We start from the raw sequence: 20,532 nt of genomic DNA, 5'->3' as shown, positions 1-20,532 counted from the left end.
ATCTTAAAAAATCATGAATAGAAATAGAAATTCACGATGTATCATTAAAAACATAAACAGAAAGAAATAAAAATTGAAATTAAAATTCATCCAGCAAAAACAATATTCTATTCTTTCTTTATTATCAAGATGATATTAATAAACGAAAAATTCTAAAAACATGTAAAACTTATATTTTCCTAACATTCTTTCTCTGCCCCCTAAAATTTATCACAACAACGTTCCTCGAACAAAGACCAAGTCGCGTTGGGTGGCCATCCACCGATCGATCCATATGTCGAAAGATAAAGATAACAAAACTGATAAACCGTGTTTTTTACCTGATAGTGGCTTTTAAATATCCGATAGAAATTACGCTCGCGCGTACGCCGCGGTGCTTTTATCGATCACTCGGGCCGTTCCACGAAAAAAAAAAAAAGAAAAAAAGGAAACAAGCTGAAAAAACGTGAAAAGTTTCCACTTTGATACGGCAAAATTGTTCTAATTCACCCCCCCTTTTGTTCCCGCGATCGAACACCGCAACTGGGCCAATCCGCCCCGATTTTCGGGTGGCCCATTTTGCTTCTAAAATTAGTTGCGAAAGATTAGACGTTTCGAGAGAAAGAGGAGATGCAAAGGGTCGTGTATCCAAGTATATTCCTTGTAGAAAGTGTTTTCTCGAGTTGGAATATAAACAGAATTGAAATCAACGCAGGGGGGGATGATATTGTTAAAGTAAAAAAAATTCGATCTATGATTTTTCGTATAAAATGTAACATATTTCAAAATATACGATCTAAAATGTTGAAAGGTTACAATTAATTAATATCGAACAGTTTTCCATGTTAAATTTGAGTAAGGTTTGATAATACATAAAAGAAATTGATTAAAATTGAATATCGTATAGGTTATTCGTGCATCTGTGCTGTGGACGTTGAAACGTTACAAAATTTTTGCAAAATCGAAATTGGGACAAAGAATTTATTATTTTCCTTTCTGAGATATCGCCATCAGGATTCGTCACACTTTCACTTAATATCGGTGATAATATCATTATTTTTATTGTACGCGTTGATTTTTATATTTTATATATTGAGAAATAAATGTAAGCCTCTTACGGAATAGGATGGATGAATTGCGAGGAAGGATCGTAAACCGTGTCAATGGACAATTATAAATATTAGAATCTTTGGTATAAATCTATTGACTCGTGATATCCCCATTATAAAGATGAATTCAAATAACAAACCTTGTCTTCCCTCTCAAGAGAGTACTGATAAGTAGTCTCCCTAGGTTTACTTTACCCATAAAATACGTAATAGTACGCCAGCGGTCATTAACCCTTCGCATCCCATTGTCTTACTAACATCGTAATACTCTTGGGTTCACTTTGCCCGCCAGAAATTTTTCCCAACGTTTTTTCCCAAACCCCTTAAAAATTCTTATTTTGAACATAAAACGTTTTACCTTCGTTTCGATTTTGGAATTTATTTTCGAAATAACGTCTTATTATTTCAGATAAAATTATTCTAAAACAACGTAAAAGTTGATTGGATATTGCAACTTTTATCTCTCGGTGTCCTCGAACGTTTCTTTTGATCGATGCAGGTTAAAAGGAATCTTTTTTCAATCAGTAAGTGGATACATCTGGAAGAGTGTGCGTTCGATTTTTAAGAGGTCGAATATACTATATCTCTTTATGAACTCTCTATTTAATTTTTCTTTTAAAATAAATCCGACGATACCTATATCTATTTTACTTGACGCTATTCACATATTCATGTATGATTGTAGATGAATAATTTCCAATTTTATAATTTATATAAAATTATTCCGTCAAATGATGAAAAATATATCAAGAGAATAGTATCAGAATTTTGAAAAAACGTTCAACGCGATGAGCGCGAACCTTTCAATAGACTACCAGTTCTACGAGCGTGTTATTTAACGTATAACGTTGCACGCGCATTTATCTATATCTTCCACCGCTCCGCATACAATTCTTTAAATAAAACGCTCTATACATTTGGATAATAACACGCCACAACATCCCCAAATAAGAACAAGAACCAATCGTTGTTGTATAACCTCACCTCACCTTACCCAACCTGAATTATCCTTGTACTGAAACCACCCTAAGGGATTGAGCACGAATCTTTGAAAGAAAGAGGTTTACAGAGGGTTGCGGTACCGGTTACATAAGTCGATTTTCATATACGTATACGAATACAGGGTGAACTAAAATTTTTCAATACGTTTATTCCGACGTTGATTCGAAATATTTTTTAATCCAGTTTGAATCGGATTTCTCGAGTTCCTCGGTTAAATTAAATTTCACGTAAAGAAAAAAAAAAGAAACTCAATTGAAATGCAGAAGAATTATTAATCGTAGATTTTTCGTAGTAGTTTAGTATATGCCAACTTTCTTATTCTGTATTATATTATGTAAAAAATAGATCATTAGATAAAATACCAAAAGCGTCGTTTCGTACGAAAAAACTATACGAGATACGTATCTTGATTAAAATATAATAAATACGAATAAATGATGATATTTGTGATTACACGTTTGAAAAAGAAATAAATATATTTTATCGTTTGAATAACGAAATCAATATTACAAATTTCAAAATCTAAATTTAATCAATTCCATTAATTCTCTCTCCAAAAATTACATCATCGTTCCCTTAACCTCAAAAGAGAAGAGCTTCGCTTGTAAAAATTTCATTCAACAACGTACTGTAGAAATGGAATTCTCTCTTTCTCTATCCTTGTTGTGTTCAATTCAATTCTTATGACTTCAATTACGAAATTTAAAGAAATTACGTCGGAAACGTGACGCAATGAGGGGAAGGGAATTACCACCCTTCGTCAAAATTATATACAGGCCACGAAAATAAATTCCAGGCCACCCTGTGTACAGCAAGCGTACAATCGAAACGAAGAACGCGTCGCCGCGTTCGCCTTTCTGATTCGTCGGCCGATGAGTGGCCGGTCCGGTGTGGAGGGGGAAGGGAGGGGGGCTCGTGAGAAAAGCGAAGCGCGCACCCTCCGCCGGCGCGCGTAATTACGCGCGCGTTTAAATGCCTTTGGCCACGCGAGTCCACGGGGTCGCCGACCTTTTTTCCTTTTTCTTCTTTTTCTCCTTTCCCAATCCTTTCTCAATCCATCTCTTCTCTCTCCCTCCCCCCTCCCCCGTTTTCCCTCCTCTTCTCTTTCGTTTATTATTACGAACGAACAACGCTCTCCTACGAAGCCTTTGTAGCTTCGGAATTTCTATTCCTTTTGAAACACGGCTGCGTTTCAGGTTAGTTGGCGAATGAAAACGGATTATTGGAAGGCGTCGCCCACGATAATCCGATTAAATTTCTCCCTTCGAATACGTGTAACTGTAACATAATTTGTATTGTAGCTATTGTTGATATACATATATATAAAGATGTGCACGGCTTGATTTTGAGAATTAATTTGTGCAAGTGTGCAAGAGTGGGGGAATGGAGGGGAGTAGTCGTGCGTTTGGCAACAGGTTGGCGAATGAATTTATTGTTGATGACACGATTTTTTTTTCCTTCCAACGAGCAATTTTTTGTTAATTCTTTTTCCAATTAATCTCGTCTTCCACGATCGATAATTATTCAACGCAAAAATTATCCATGTAGATTATATTACACGCGAAGTAGCATTTTCCTTTTAAAATAGGAAATACACGTATTTTATTATCTCGTTGAAAATTGTTACACGTTTTTAATACATTATATAAATCGTGCATTACGTATTTCGAATTAATTAATTTCAAAGTAAGATTAATCGTTACAATAGCTATTTATATTACGTTAATAACCATTGAATTAATCAGTGAAGCAAATTAAAGCATTTCACGTATCGCGTATCACGATATGCGATTGTACTTACTTCGAGCAGCAGCAGCTGCACCATTGTTTCCTATATTCCAAATTAATATAGTCACCAGTATTTATTACCAAGCAATATCTACTACTGCATATATATACAAGGATTTAACGTTCATTACTATACATGCCATACGAACAATTTGTACTTTTACGATACTGGTCAATAATCTGTCGATATTTCTAAGTATCCCCCTCCAAGCAAATGTATCAACTCTGCGCTTGAATGATGACTCTCGGCCATCATTTGGATCGATGCTGCAATTCGAACGGCGACAATATTTATTTACGTTTGATTCTTTTAAAATATTGCGAATAGATTCCTAAATTCTTGTATAATCTTCCATAAAACGAAAGAATAATATATTATCGAATGGTTAGGTTTTTTTTATCTCATTACATTTTAGGCATTTGTCCAATAGAAATATAATTTTCAAAGTGTTTCAGTTTTGAAATACAAATAATGAAATTAATTCGAGCGAAGATGAGTTTGATTAAATAACGAAATTATTTCTATTCATCAAAAGATTGACGATAGAGACAAGGAAAATAGCAAAATAGAGAAGGTGAAGCTGAATGTGAGAGCATATTATTGTAAAGTTTGTTCTCAATGAAATAAGAAAGTTATCGAACGACATTTTATCGCGATACTCGCCCTGACAAATCCATCTTGATAATTTCCTCGTTATTAAAATATCAAACGAACGATATAGACTTTAATATTCGACAAATTTTCTTTTCTTTATACGTAAAGATACGTAAAATACCAATATATAAAATTTTTATTCGTTAATTTATATGTGAAATCATTTTAAGTTCTGGAATTATTGATTCGGCTTGGAGCGCAAACGTATTGACATTCTTCAGAATCTTCGAAAAAAAAAAAAAAAAGAAAAAAACTTCCTGTAAAATATATATATATATATATATATTTTTAAACCGAATATATCTCAACTCTCGTCGTCGAAAACAAAGACTGAAACTTCAATTTTGCGTTGCAAGCCGAGATAAGGCCGGCCAATAGTTCCGCTCGAATAAAAAGGTTAAAGCGGACGCGTACACGAGTCCGCGTAAATATTTACACGTTGCTCCCGCGAGAAACGCTCGAACGATCCTTCTTTTCTTCGCGCGACATCCAGATGACGAGCACGGTAAGAATCCCGAGTAAACTGGGATTCTGTTACACAATGGATGATAGTGCGCTCGATATTCTCTCGCGAGAATGAAGATTTTCATTAGATCGAGGGAAAGGAAAGGGAGGGGGAAGAGGGATTGTACGGATAGTTTTGAGAAAGTTTATTGGGGTGAGATTTTTCTTATTTGAAAGAAGAGCGTTCACACGTGTGGAAGGAGAAGAGAAAATAATGGATGGATGGATAATGAATGAGAGATGGTGATTTAATAATTCAGGTTTTACGAATGTTATTTTAAATGATTTTAAATGATGGTTACGTTTTGATATTGTTAATGCATTTTGTATTATATGTAGTGCGGTATTATGAGAATATTATGAGAAATTTTATTTTTTGTATTTATATAACGTTTATTAATTTTAAATTCAATTTTTATAGTTGTGGCTATTTAATAGTACTGAATGATAATACGTATTGGATTTCTTGATATTTTTAATGAATTTCGACAAATTCAACAGATTCATATACTACGAATTATAGATATAATTTTAGATATCATATTCAAGAGTTCAAAAAGCATAACGTATTCTTATGCTAAGTATTCAATCCATTCAAGAAATATTTTTTCTTACATATTTTCTGTTATTAAATAATATTTGCCGCATAGAAGAAGAATCTTCTAATGGTTCGTTGTTTTAGAATATTTTTCAAAATGATTACGATTCAAGGTTATTATTGGAATTAACTGTAATCTAAAAATAATTTATATACCTTCGTAGATACATATGATTCAATGATTGAATCGACTCGAAAGATTAGATAACGAAAGTTACATAAGATTGAAAATAAACCAAGAGATTCGATTTAATTTAAAAATTTCGAAACAACAAGTTTATAGCAATTTAAAAAATATAAAACAAAAGAATTAAGATAGAAACTCTGAGAAAAGTAAGAAATCAAATGTCTATTACATTACTTTTCGCAAAAATAATTACAAATAGAATTTCTTCGTCCAACTTGCCATTCTAAAGCCACTTTCATCTTTCTCCCCTTCTCATCATTCACAAAGCATCTTGCACACTTCAAATACTTCCTGCATCACAAGAAAAAAATTTTTTCATCTCATCGTGAACACAGCAGATTCTATTGCCTTAATCACTTATCTTTCGCAAAAATAATTACAATTTTATATTAAAAATCCTCCATTCATTGCTCTTATCCCAATTATAAATCCAAATTTATATTTTTACCTATTTTCCCCTTCCATTACTCACGAAATCACATCTCAAATTATCAGACAAAAACTTATCTCGATCCCTTATATATAAAACTCTATCCCTATCGTAAACACGAATAAGATCTATTAATTATTCATTTTCCGCAAAAATTACGATTATATAAACACATCTTGTTTATCCTTCATTGCTTCGATCTCCTTGGAAATAATTTTTCCAACAACTTTTCCTATTCCGTCACTCTGAACGTAACATTAAACCCTTGTCGCTTGTCTTCCTTTTTCATCACAATTTTACGAATACATATATTCCTTCCGGTTTAATTCCTCCACAAAGCACATCTCCAGTACGCCAGCAGGTCGCGAGACGAGAACTTTTCAAGTCCCATCATGTCCACGGGAGAAACGTAGTAGGCCTTCGTTGACAAAGGAGGCGTCGAATTACAACGGAGAAGGCGGCGGAGCGCGACGACGACGGGTCTCTTACCATCGCAACTATTAAGTGTGCAAATAAGTTCTTTTCTTTCCAAATTCAAGATTTTATTACACAATCAGACACAAAATTATCCAATTGTTTCGGCCAGATACCGCTTGTCCGGCGATTCCCAATCGTTCTGTCAATTCTTCTCTGGATCGGATTTTCTTCTAACTCATCTCCTCATCGAACTTTCTCGATGCACTTGAACGATCGTCATCTTTCAAATTAAAATTTCCGGCTTTAAATCTTTGATACGACTTTTCGCACGTTCTGTCAATAAGATACAGCGTTCTCTTTTAATAATCATTTTAGGTAGCTTTGACAACCGATTTTTTAAGCTGGAATGCAAAAAGTAACGACGCAAAACACGCCATATCGTTCGAAATTATTGCATTGGACTGGAAACTCTTGGAGCGCTCATTGCGACTCTTCTTGAAAACAAAAGAACGCTCTTTCAGATGGCGCCACGAACTGGAAGTAATTCGAATTCGGTCAGAAGTTACGATCGTAACGAAAAAGGGAACTTATTTGCACACCTAATACTGCAACTTTGTGTTAGCGTTCTATCTTGCAAAGGGAGGAGCGAGAAAGAGGCTACGATACGCTTGTGTGGTGGATGTCCACGAAAGGGGTGGGAGAGAGGGAGATTCGTAGGGAATAAAGGGACGTCGCGACAGCGCAGACTCGGGATATGGGCGTCGAGACGCTTCCTCGTCCCCTTGACAGTGCCGCTCTAACGATTCACGAGTCGTGCTTTCGCCATTCATCGTGATATACTCGATCTCTCTTCTCTGTTTCCATCTTTGAAAGATACATACACATACACACATATATATACTAGGTACACACACACATACACACGCATGCATATGTATACATATGTATTTATCACGTTACGACAGTGGCTTTTTTCGCGTATGATGCCTCTTCGTTATGTACTTGGAAAAACATACGAAATAATAATTTGTGGTTGTGTAATATAATCTCTTTAAGATCTATCTCGGATCAATTTCGTTTATCATTAAAGATAGAAAGTGAGTAGTTCTCTATTTAATTTCGCGATTATTTTATCGCTCGTGACGTTATATAATATATTGAAAATTGAACACGATGAAATAAAAAGTAGTGAAAAACAAAGTTCTTAACTTAAAGTCACTGTCACGGTTACAAATATATATATGTATGCAAAGATACGTATAAATACACGCGTACATATACATAAAGAGTCTTATATAGTTTCTCATAGTCTGGCTCCCCTCTCTCCCCGTGCGTCTATCCGAACGCACACATAGCTCCACCGTGCACATACCTGTGCACACATGGCGCACACCTGCACGCGCGTATAGATGTAGGCGTGCTCCTTCAACGATCCTTGCTGCCTCGCTGCCGGTAAGATCGTCACTTTCTGTCCGACTATTGTGTCTACGTGTACAGTACGTGTATTACGTATTATACTCCATCATCGTGGAATCTCTTTGAAGCAGATCTCGTGACTCTGTCTATTGCGCGCGGTATCGAGTTGTACATGAGAAAATACGAGACGCGTGTCTGGCTGGTTGAAAGAGGAGATTGCGAGCTTTGGCTGATTTATTTTTATTTTTTTTTGTTTTTCGCTGTTTTCTTTCGATCGGTGTTGTTTCGGGTTATTGTTGATCCGAGTTCCATTTACACACGCGTTGAATTTACCACGAGATAGGGAGATTGGAAACGCGCGCAGACAGCAAATAGTCGCGGCGTTTACCAACATTTGCCAATGTTTGAGGTAATGCTGGGGTGGGTCAAAGAGAATTCGCTGCTTGCTTGCTTACTTGCTTGCTTGTTTGCTTGCGTTGGATAATGTTATTGTTGTTACCAGAAGAACTTTATTCTTCTCTCTAATTCCATTTTTTATCGCGTTTATTCCTTTTCCAACTCGACGAAAGAAAATTTTCTTATTTCTTGAGAATAAAAGAGATCTTGAGATTCTTAATATCTTTGATAATTTTATTATAAAGAGAAATGTCTTTGAAACGATCGAAATGTAGATTGTGTAATTTGACGGAGATTGGCCTGAAAATATCAACAGTTATTCCATTCAATAATTGATTTTCAATTCTTGGCTAAATATTTTTAACTTCGATACCAGTTATACGGAATAATTTCGATATCTTTGACATTGTCGTGATACTTGATACGATGTGCATGGATCGTGTAACGCGCATACTCTTCGATACGAATCGATAATTATTTGAATTGCTCGAGAAACGCGAGAAAGATATTAGGATATTTAACTTACGCAATGCGTACAATGCGAGGATATATATATATATATATACATATATGGAGGATGGTGCACTGATACCTTAATAATCGGATCCTTTGGGCGCGATTTATAGATTTACATACAGAAATCGATCGGATTCGATTGGACTAATCGCGTGTCCGGGTATGGGCAAGATTGGATGGAAATTCGAAAGGGAGGGAATTGTAGTTCTGGAACGTTCCACCCTTATAAGGCCATTTAAATTTTTCTATTTGCTCGTTCGATTTTTTAATTAATTTTAATAAGAAAAATGTTTATTCGATTTTTTCAGTTATCCTCCAACGTGCATCTTATCAATTAAGCAATGTTTTTTAAACGGAAATTATCTCGTCTCGAAACTTGTTAACATTCGAATTATATTGATTTATTATTTTATTACGATGGTTTTACAAATCGAATTACATCCTCGAAGCTAAACACATCGTCTTCAACAATATATCAACGTAGTAGCGTCATCAAGTGGGAAGAGAAATAATACATATGAGAGTTTCTAAGAATACTTAATTCAGCATTTTAATACAAGTCGTTACCAGGATAATTAACTAGAAAGTATTGCAAGACGACGATTAACACAAGACTCGCTTCTTTGAGAAAATAAAATTTTCTCGCGTTCGATAATTATTTCTCGATCATTTAAAAAGTTGCGACGCTAATTTTTTTAAAAATATACTCACGAGTTCGATTTCATATTCTCAAACCGAGTAAAAAAAAAAAAGAAGAAAAAATATCCCCAGACACTTGAACTTAGAAACCAAATAGAATTACATTCCGAGTTGCAATATTTGGGATTGGACGAATACGGGTTCGTTGCGAAACAAGAGCACGAGATTTCGCTGAGCTCTCGATCGGGCGATACACTATACTAAATTAGGAGATAAAGAACAAACACGCGATTGTCGGTTGGCCAATTGCCGGCTTAACGAGGTGTGCAGAAAATTCGAACGATGCGTCAAGGTGAATACGAGATGAGTTTCACTTCTCGGAGGAAAGGGAGCTTTCGAACGAATCGCTCTCCTTCGCAAGCTCCCTCCCCCCTCCCCACTCGAGCGTCTCTTACTTTCCTTCGCGTGCCAGCAATCGTACGTAAATCGTAGACCGGCCGTTATTTATTCGCAGCGATCCTCTCGCAAAGAATTCTCCGATTTTCTTTTTTAACTCAGTACACATTTTTTTTTTTTTTTTTTTGAGGAAGAAGGAACGTTAGAATTTAGAATTTCGAATAATTTTTTTTTTTTTTTTTTAGAAGAAGAAGAAAGAGTGATTGCGCGGAGTTTTTGAACAAATCTTCGGAAGCGAATATTAAATTGGAAAAGAAACGATAACACGAACGTGAATGAAATTTATTTATGATAACGATATCGCTGTGTTGGAGGAAAAAGAAAAATATTTCTTCAGCCAATGTATCAAATAATCGTGTAAACGATAAGATTTTGTTTGTCCCGGTAGCTTTTCTTTATTTTTTTGTCGTTTAAACGATGAAAACGACGATTCTTCTATTCCGTTTTTTTTTTTTTTTTTTAATTATCGACTTGTTATAATTACATCGCGTGTCGACTTTCGTCGATTCGCTGGATCATTAAACGAGTTCGTATTTTGAATATGCGAATAAATTAATATCACAACTTAAAGAAAATTGAATTATATTTTATTATAAGTCTATTTTGAAAGGGGAAAAAAGGAAATAGATAAAGTAAGAAGAGTTTATAATGCGTAGTGTATTAATGAAATTATTCAAACGGTAATTATTTTTAATTATATACCGAAAATGCATTCGAAGAAACGAGGGGTCGTTTTATTAAGAATCATCTTTTAAAGGCTCGTTTCCAAGCTGTCTCTAAAATAAGCACGGAGAAAGCACTGTTTATCGAAGAACTGTTTCCCGCAGAAACGAAAGAGTTTCTTCAACGTGAAGCATGTTGTTGTCGAATATTCTGGAAAAATATCAACCAGATATTTCTGCTGAGAGATCATCTTGGAATAGACATTCGCTGCTTTTCGCATATTTGAACGAATATTTTTATACATTTCCACATGATGAACAAAATAAATTCAATTTCCACTTATTTTATCTATCGAAATATCTATTTTTTTTTAAATTCAATTTCGAATTCGTTTTGAATATTTTTCAAATTTCATCGATTTATTATCTTCTTGAAACGAATTACAATTTCAAAGAAATCGTCCTCGCCCTGGATTTATTTTTAATCCAAGTTTGTCTCAAAATCAGAACCAGAGAGGAAGTTGGAATCACGGACAGGTTATCCACGCGGATGGAACTGGCATCGATAGAGGTCCGTAACCACCCTTTTTCTTGTCTTCCCCATTTTAACGCGGTTTTAACCGCAACCTTTCACGACTCTTCTCTCCTCTCCCCGAATCGATCGAGAAACTCCCTTTCGCGTCGTCGATTCTCTCGTTCCTATCTTTTTGAAGGAAAAAATTAACGATTAAACAATTTCTATGGTCGTGTTTGGAAAAATTTGACTAGATCGCTCGGCTCGTTGTAACGAGTTATTGATTGAAAACCGGAGATGAAATTGGATATTTCGTATGGTGATTACTCTTTCGAAATGTGGGATTTTACTTTACGCGTTATTTTTTCGCGGCTCGACGCTCGAATTGGAAATTTATTATACGGATCTGTGATTAAAAAAAAAAAGTTTGAAATGGAAAATAGATTTTATACTCGATATTGCGGGCTGGAAATTAATTACGAATTTTGCGATATTAGATCAATTCGATTCGTTTAAAAAGTTTTAAGGGACAGAAAACTGTCAATTGCTCGTTTCAATCATCTCGCTTTTGTGCAATTTCCTTGTATAAAAATCTCGACTTTTAAAAACATTTTTCACAACGTAAAACTATCTTATAATTTTTCCATTATACAATCCCCTTTAAAGAATACCTCTTCTTATCCCTATCTCTCTCTCTCCCTCTTTCTCCAAGAAATCTCACTGTTTCGACTCCCCAGAAAAGAAACCCCGGCAAAGTACATATTCTTCTTTCTATTGTGGACGATATTTTCATACTTTTTTATGGGAAATTTCGATCGCGTTGTCTAACGCCAGGACACGGTATTGCGCCTGGAACTGGTTTAGCCGCCATTTAATCCGCGGCGTGGGCCGTGGTTTCGCCACGAGTAAAAGGATCTCTCGCCCCTCGTTTTCCTTCCACGCTCGTGGAAAATATCCTCGGTTATTAAATTTACTTAACCCTTTAACTTTTGCGATTTATAAATCGTGTAATTAAAATATGCATACATTTACAGGGTGTATTAATTTTTGCTAAAATTTGTCTATCGTGCGTGCTCTTTATTTTTCTTTTTTATCCTATTTTTAGAGATGAAAGTTTATAGTCTTGGAGATTGCTGTTCCAGTCTCTTTCAAAGTATAATGTGGACAAGGTTTTAATTCTAACTTCACAAGTTATACGCTTTGTTATACACTCTTAATTTCTATACTTTTCGTAATTTATGAAATAATTTGATTTTAGTTATAAATACTTTTGTTTTTGCGTTTAGATCGGCTAAAAGTATATTCGCAGTTGAATGGTTAATAAGTTGGTTATATTTTCGCGTTATTACACCGTTTCATTATTGCTTGCTTGGACGCGATTGTGTTGCCTAATGGAGTAAAAAAGGGAAACAAAGTATTTTCGTATCGAATAAAATATAAATGAGTAATTAATCTTTTTTTTTCGTGGCAAAAGATTCTTCGTGTTCACAGTGTAGTATTTATAAGAAATATTTGCACGTTTTTATCGTTAAAATGCTTCAGGAAAAAAACAATAATAATATTATTTTTATTTTACAGCGATCTAACGATTCGTAAAGAAAATGGAATTCTCTTATAATTAATTTCACAATAATGACACAATATTTTTGCTTCTTCATTTTTTCGAGCACTCTTTTCCCTTTCGATTCTTTTTCGATACTTGTTGAATTACATCATAACAAATCACTTATGAATAATTCTTATTTCAAATACGGTACGTGCACACATTCTTTTTTCCTTCCATTGTGGACGATATTTTCATACTTTTTTATGGGAGGCTGCAGGATATGCCGTGGTCGTTTTCGTGATGATTGTTCGCTTCATTTCCTGCGTCCTGTTGTCTCCTTGCAGCTCTATCGATCGGCCATTGTCCGCGTTTTTTCTGGGAATAATAAACGGGCGCGGCCCAATTTGCTTTCAAACGTGCCTTCTCTTTCGTTTTGAACTTTGTTTTACACTCGTGTTTCTACATCGCCGTGCGTCGATGGATAGATTCGAAATTTTATTTTTCGATAATTTTTTTCCAATAATGGAAGAAACGTATTGAAATTTGGAAAAGCAATTGAGTAAACAATAACAGTTATCTTTGCACGTGTTCTATTTGTATTTTCCTTATCTCTTCGATCGAGTAAAAAGATTACGGATGTTTGTCCAAAATCAAATTTTTATCGACGATGTTTGAAGAAACGGATTTATTCCTCGAATATAAATAATGGTATATTTTTTATTTTTTCTCGCATGTCATCCGCCCATTATAAATTTTTCTACTTTCAAATTTTGCATAATCGAAATCTATTAAGAAGAGGAATCAGGGAGAAAGTGATTATATAATAATTAATAATTCTGCTTCTTTCGTCATTAAAATTTTTGAAATCTCTTATGTCAGACAATAGAAAGTATAATATTTTCAACTTTTCATAACAAATTGTAATAATTGCACTGCAATTCAACATGCAATTCATTGAAAGGATTTAATAATCGTCTGTTATCGTGGAAATAGAAAAATAGAATTTCAATGCGAAGATTTCACGTCTTAAAATTTTTTCGCAACGAGAAGGGGATGGAAAACGATTATCTCTGAAACTTGAAATTTTCTTTCCTCAACGTTTTAAAGAAAGAAGAAAGCATCGAAGATTTAAAATGTTATCGCGATAAAATGAAGAGCCGAGTAGAAATTAGTTCCTTGGTTGGTCTCTCGGTTGGGGCGAAAGATAGATAAGAGGAAGGGTAATTGATCGATACTTTTTCTATATGGCGGTGGAAAAATTGAAAGGCCACGCGGATAGGGTTGAAAAGGTTGCTATAGGAACCATAGGCATACCTGTGAACTTTTTATCGCGTTATCTCATCGATATTCAATCCCCGTCTTTGAAAAGTTCGACGTAAAAAAGAATCCGTGTACGTAAGAATTTTCGATTAATAACATTGGAGATAGAAACGATGGATCGCTAGAAAATACAAATTGGAAATATTCCAAAACCGAAGATCAATAATAAAACACTGCGACACTTCCAATACTGCATACTAAACTGTAATACTATCGATAGATATCACCGTCGAAAACCGCTGCAACCGCTGAATTCTTTTCGACTCACGCACCGACTCGTTTCGTTCGATCAAGAATTCATCGTGCTTAAGAATCCTCCTTATATATATATATATATATATATCCTTATTCACAGCCGCATTCGTAATCTAGCATATAATATAACGATAGAAAAGCCACAGTTGGTCGGCAGAGTTCTTACCACCGTTGCTTTTACAACCGGGTAGACGTTGCCGTGGCAGAAATAACGGGGCTCTTTTTATACACTCTGGTCGGGGCTACCACACGCGTGTTCAGAGACACTCTCTCTGAAGCACGCGCGTGTGGCGTGGCGCAGCCTCGCGGCCGTGCAATGAACAACACCGATTTCACCGTGGGCCGTCCGACCGTTCCAATCGTTCGACGTAATAACTTTTTCTTCCCTCGCGTTTCTCCCCAACTCGATGACGGTACATTTGTTGGCGGGGATGATCGCGTAGTTTTCCAATGTTTCATCGTTTTGGATTTGGGTTGTGAAATTTTTTCAAGTTTTTGTAATTTTATAACGTCGCGGTGGGATCCGTGTGACGCGCTTTAATACGCAATAGAAATTCAGATAATGATGTGGAATAACATCTATCCTATTTGCATGTGTAGGACGTAGTAAAATACGTTGGGTTAAGAAACTGAAGGATCCTTGGAGATATACGTGGGCTAAATTACTGTTAATTCGATCGATTCCGTTCGTTCGTTGTTTATATATAAATTTGAAAACCAAGCGGAAAATCTCTTTCCAGTAATAATTATCGAAAACGTTCGCTATTTCCAATTGCAATTTAACAAATTTCCAAATAAAAAGAATACATATAAAAATACATATATATATATCAATTTTAAATTCTCTCGAACCTAATCTAAAAAAAAAAGGGTTTAAAGGATCTCCTCCATCATCGGTCCACGAGGCATTTTCTCTCCCGTTACTATTTTCGTGGCGTGCATCGTGCTATTTTCGCGGTGGCGAGTCGGAGAAAAGAGGGTTGACGAGGCGATAAAACGCACCCCGGACGAATCCCCCCCTTCCTGAGGACTGTTGGGGTGGTCTCAATCGATAATGGTCGCACGTGTGCGAAGGCTGAGCACGTTGTTGCCCCCTTAGTTAAAAAGGAATGCTCCTCCTCGTAGTATCGCTCGCCCCAAGGTCGTAAGTTGGGACGGAATCTGGGCGAATCGCGCGCGCGCGACCGTTTTCATTCACCCGTCTTGGAAATCGAAACGGAGGATAATATTTGCTTCTTCGAGCTGATACGTAAGAGAATAATGGAGATCGTGGACGGTGGATAATGAGTGGCAATGGGGATATCGTGGTGAAGGAAGGATATAATAATCGTGAAATACATCGGGCGATTGATAAATACTCGCGTGGGCATCGCGTGAAAGGCCCACACGCCGATTTAATTTTATGCGAGTCGATTACACGACCGACTTTTGAGATAAAGGTGAGGAGATGAAGTTTTTTTTATTTTATTATTACTATTATTGTTGTTGTTGTGTTGGATATGTTTTCTTTAATTTTGAGACGGAAAAAGATCTCATTTCCAGAAGAAAATAGTAAAACACCAAAAACGATCTAAAAAAAAAAAAAATAATTCTTCTCATTTGTATACATTAATAACTCGTAAATTGATCGTAAATTGGTTCGTCATCGATGATTCGTAAAAAGAAACCGATCCAAACCGATACTTCTGGCAGCTTGTATTCGCGAATATTCAACGATGTTTTTGCCAGCGGAGGGTGGCGGGGAGGTGTCTAAGGAGCATCGTGCACTTGGAACTGTGCCAATCCTCGAAACCGAGTTCCGCCGGCCACATAATAAAACGATCGGATCCCCGTGGAAAAGGGCCAATGTCAATATCTCGAATCGTACGCGAGCCACTTGGAATGCGCGTGGGCTCATTCAACGCCTCATCCCAACGTTTTGCAACCTCCCCCCTCCCTCGACGCGGATGAAAACTTGTAAACAATGTCCCTTATCCCTATCCCCTTGAAATATTCGCAGAATTTGTCGCGAGTAGGGTATTGTGTATCGCTGCCTTTGATAAAAAAAAGAAGAAAAATCGATATGAGAATTTTTAAACGATATAATATATCGAAGATGCAGGGGATATAAAAATTCTGATACGAGAATACAGTGGAGATTTTATGTAATAGAGTAGAAAGTAAATATGATAAATAAAGGAAAAAATATGTACAGATATGAAATGACGCATAATCCTTATGTTACGTGCTATCTGTTAAATCACAAATATTAAGATAAAAGGAATAATAGAATTATATTATATCGATTTTATACAATTTTTATACGTGTGCCAAGTATTGTTGTGTCAAATTTTTTTTGAATAGTTTTAATTATTAAAATGATAATAACAATAGTAACTTTTCCAATCGATTCGCAAAACTTACAATTTTCTAAATCTTTCAGGAGGTGGAAAACGAAAATGTGGAAAATAAATGTTCGGGACGGAAAATTCTCGGCTATATATACTTGGAATGTTGGCACCCCTGCGTTGTTCGAGGATGCCAACGCGTTATCCCAAAAATAGTTACCATAATCCAAAAAAAATAACGAATCGACACGAGATGTCCTATTTTTTTTCTTTTTACATCGATCACGTGACTCCCCGGTGTCTCGTAATCGGGAAACGCGCGGACAAGAAGTTCCAGGAACGGCGCTATTGATTTTTGGCTGCTCCTTTTTCCGACCCCATCCGTCTGCGATTCTGTCCCCTCGAATCATTCGCCATCGCTTCGACTGCACACTCACACACACACACACACACATACCCTTCGATACGTGCATTTTTATTCCCCCGCCACGTTTCCACGGGGAAATAAGTGGCTTGGAAAGAGCTACGCCTTCTAATTGCGCTCTCTGAAAACGCCGCGTGTTTGAAAAATATCGTTGGAAAAACTCGATCCCAGTCTTTCGAAACTTGCGTTTTCAATATTAAATGTTTCCACTATGATTTTTATTTTTACGTTTCCTGCTTGAGAATGAAGATTCGATCCCTTTTTATCTTGTTCTAGTTGTTTCGTGAAACGAATTTTATCGATCGGTCGAAGAAAAGAGGATTCGTTATGAAATATACGAAAGATGTACGAAATTTGGCGACAACGATGCATCTGATAATTTATATTTAACAGGATTCTTATCACATTTCCAAATTCTAGAATTTATTGAACCCGATTTTTCGATGTCTACGAATATAATATTCGTATACATTTTCCAACTATGGGAAATGGTTTTTTGATTCGAGTTTGAAAAATCAAGCAAAGCCCTCGAATCGATCTTTATTTCCCAGTTATTTTAATATGAACGCGTATCGAAACCGTAAAGGAATTATAGAAGTAATTCCGATATTTTCGTTTTACAGACTCGTGGCCGGAGGCGTTCGCAGAATTAAATTTTTGCTTGCAAATTCTCTCGGGCGTACGTTTGTTTTCCTTTATTATTTTTTTTTTTGACAACTCCCCCCTTTTTTCGACGAAACAGTTAGTTGGAGTACTGGAGGCACTCTCTGTATAAATGCAACAGCATACAAACACTGTGCAAAATCTAGATTCAAAGAAACGAGTGAAAGAAAAGAAGCAACGACTTCCCATCCAATGTAACGTACATAATTATTTTCATCATTTTATATATCGAGATAGGCTTCGATTAAAAAAGAAAATCTCGTTGAATCAAATGATAGAAAAAAATCGAAGCGACTATTTTTCTTCCTTTTTCGATCGAAACGAAAAGCATAAAAGGAAATAATCCATAAGTGGTTTACGACATTTGTGATTGGAATGCACGAACCGATTTGACCGGAATCAGGGGGGCGGGGAGGGGGGAAACGGGGAGAGCAGTCGCGCAGGAAGGAGGCTGACGGGAAACAAATCGAGGAGAGACAGTGGTACGCGGCATGGGTGGCGTAATATTGATCGACGGAGGAGAGAGGGCTTTAATAACGTGCGTACCACCCTCGCGCAACATATATAATTTTGTACTGCACAACGCTGCTGCGCGCTTCCCCGTCAAACGAGCAACCTTATCTCTCAAGTACTCGCCAATTATCCATTTTCCTTCCTTCCTTCTTCCCTCCAATGTCGTCGATAATCCGTGCCACAATTATTATGATTCTCTTGTTTCCTCATTTTTCGAGGCAGCATCGAAAACTCGAATTTTGGAGAATGAAGTGTTGGAGATGACACAGCGTAAAGTGGGAGGAGGAAGATCAATCGAGGGGCGTGATTCGTCTATCGATACGATTGTGTTAAAAATAATATCGTTCCCCAACGAGGCGATGAATCATTGGGAGGCGTGATTTCATTTATCAAAGAATGCTCCAGTACTTTTTTCCGTATAATAAAACCAGAGCTCCGTCTCGTAAGATATCGATTTTTCTCGATCTTCCCTTTGTCGAAACTGCAATTGTTCAATCCTTTCTTCGAATGAAGTTTTTCGATATCCAAAGCAACAAATTTCTCTCGTTACGAATCGGATAATAACAAAATTCCCCAAAACTCCGGATAAATAATCTTTTATCATCGAACGCGCATCCAAACTTGCGCAAGAATCGCAACACCTTCGATAAACTTCTTCATTTTGAAACTACTGGAACGGCCGCCATCGAAACACTAATCATCGAGATCGCAGGCCTTGCTTCCACGTTACACGTGAAACGCTGAATCGGCTTTTTCTCCGCGAGACCAATATATCGCGAGACGATAAAGATAAGATAAAGCAGCGCGACTTTTTTTTCTTTTTTCCACACACACACGTATATATATATATATATATATTTTTCTTTTCTTACATTCATAACACGTAGACATTCTCGCGAACGTCGTCGCGCGCTTCGTCGTTCTCTTTCCCTCTTGTTCATCCTCCTTTCTCCTTTTTTTAATTTTCTGTTCGGTATTTTTTTTTTTTTTCTGTTTGCATGTCGTGCTTTCGATCGATCAATGGGTTTCCGGGTATAGGGGATATTCTGGGTATCATGTGCTTCCCGGACGTGTTTCAGCGGAAATACAGGTAAACGAGGCGAAGTGACGGCTTATTTAGTTTCGAGGACAAGGAATCGCGTTGTTATCTCGTTTCAATTAATCGTTGAACAGGGGGATAATTGTGCGATGCACAAGCGTAATCGAAAGGGATTAGTAGGCGTATCTTGTGATTGTGGAACGAGAAACGTGAAATTTATTTTCGACGAGTGTTTTTGTGATCTTTAATCGAAAGATCGAACCAAAGATCGATGTTTGAATTTTAAAAGATTGATATTATAAATATGATTTTTTTCGTAGTTAATTTTCCATAACGAAATTTTGATTCGATTCTTCTTGTTTGTTGCAGGTAAGCATCATCCTTATGGAAAAGCGTGTCTACTTTGTCCAATTTTGAAGATATTAGCATATAAAGTGAGTAGTAACAACTACGAACCGCAATGAGTTTATTAATAAGAGATTGCTTCCACGCTTCGCTCGTAGAGAGGGCGTGCTCTGATATCGTCGAGTTGCAGTAATTATGCATCTGTGTCGACGGACCGATATTAATTTAACGTAAGAATGGATAGAAATTCGAGGTTTGTTCGTTTATTTGGAAAGTAAATTACGATAATTATTTATAATTTTTTTTAACAATCGTCTTTTAAGGAATCTTTCTTTTTTTTTTTTTTTCTCCCCTTGTTGAAGTTGAGAATTTCTTTCGCCCATTCTCATTACAACGCAGTAGTCGTAAAATCGATTGACACAGTTAGTTAATTATAAAAAAAACTCTATTTCAATTGTAAACGTTACATTAATGAATCCCGTCGAATTAATTTTCTAAATTAATGCATTTGATAATTTGATGAGCTGATATGAGTTGTATAAATACTTTTCAAAAATTGAAAGCATGCTCGGTCTGAGAGAGAGAGAGAAAGAGAGACTGTGTGTTAAATATAATTAGAAGGTTGAAGAGTAGATTCGTGTATTGAAATATGAAATTGAGCACTCGAATCTTTAAGATATGTCTTATCTTTATTTTCTTTTCGCATTCATGCGAATTAGCATGCACGTTGGTATATTTTTTTTATTTTTTTACATCTTTATAAAAATCTTAATGTATCTTGCTATATTATAAATCTTTATTTTTAAGCTTCTTCGAAACATTGCATAATACG

General features: G+C 36.0%; 1 protein-coding gene and 1 long non-coding RNA gene across 5 annotated transcripts in view; one reads left to right on the top strand and one right to left on the bottom strand.

The window, feature by feature from the left end:
- Positions 1-20,532, top strand: part of LOC108002473 (IQ motif and SEC7 domain-containing protein 2) — a 75,833-nt gene that overhangs the window by 11,029 nt on the left and 44,272 nt on the right. Inside the window, exon 1 of one of the 4 annotated variants that reach the window (XM_062077556.1) lies at positions 19,271-19,406. The exons of the other annotated variants lie outside the window; for them this stretch is intronic. Coding sequence (XP_061933540.1) covers positions 19,315-19,406 — 92 coding nt within the window. The 5' untranslated portion in view covers positions 19,271-19,314. Of the gene's footprint in view, positions 1-19,270; positions 19,407-20,532 lie in introns of those variants that run through there. 4 annotated transcript variants of the gene reach the window in all.
- Positions 2,552-12,852, bottom strand: LOC133666473 (uncharacterized). The gene is made up of 2 exons (XR_009830655.1): positions 3,892-12,852; positions 2,552-3,368 (listed from the first exon to the last, which is right to left on the bottom strand). It is a non-coding gene; the product is annotated as an uncharacterized LOC133666473 (long non-coding RNA).

This window comes from Apis cerana, linkage group LG7, assembly GCF_029169275.1.
Source record: "Apis cerana isolate GH-2021 linkage group LG7, AcerK_1.0, whole genome shotgun sequence".
In the NCBI taxonomy this organism is placed as follows: Eukaryota; Metazoa; Arthropoda; class Insecta; order Hymenoptera; family Apidae; genus Apis; species Apis cerana.
This window is presented reverse-complemented; position numbering and strand designations above follow the sequence as displayed.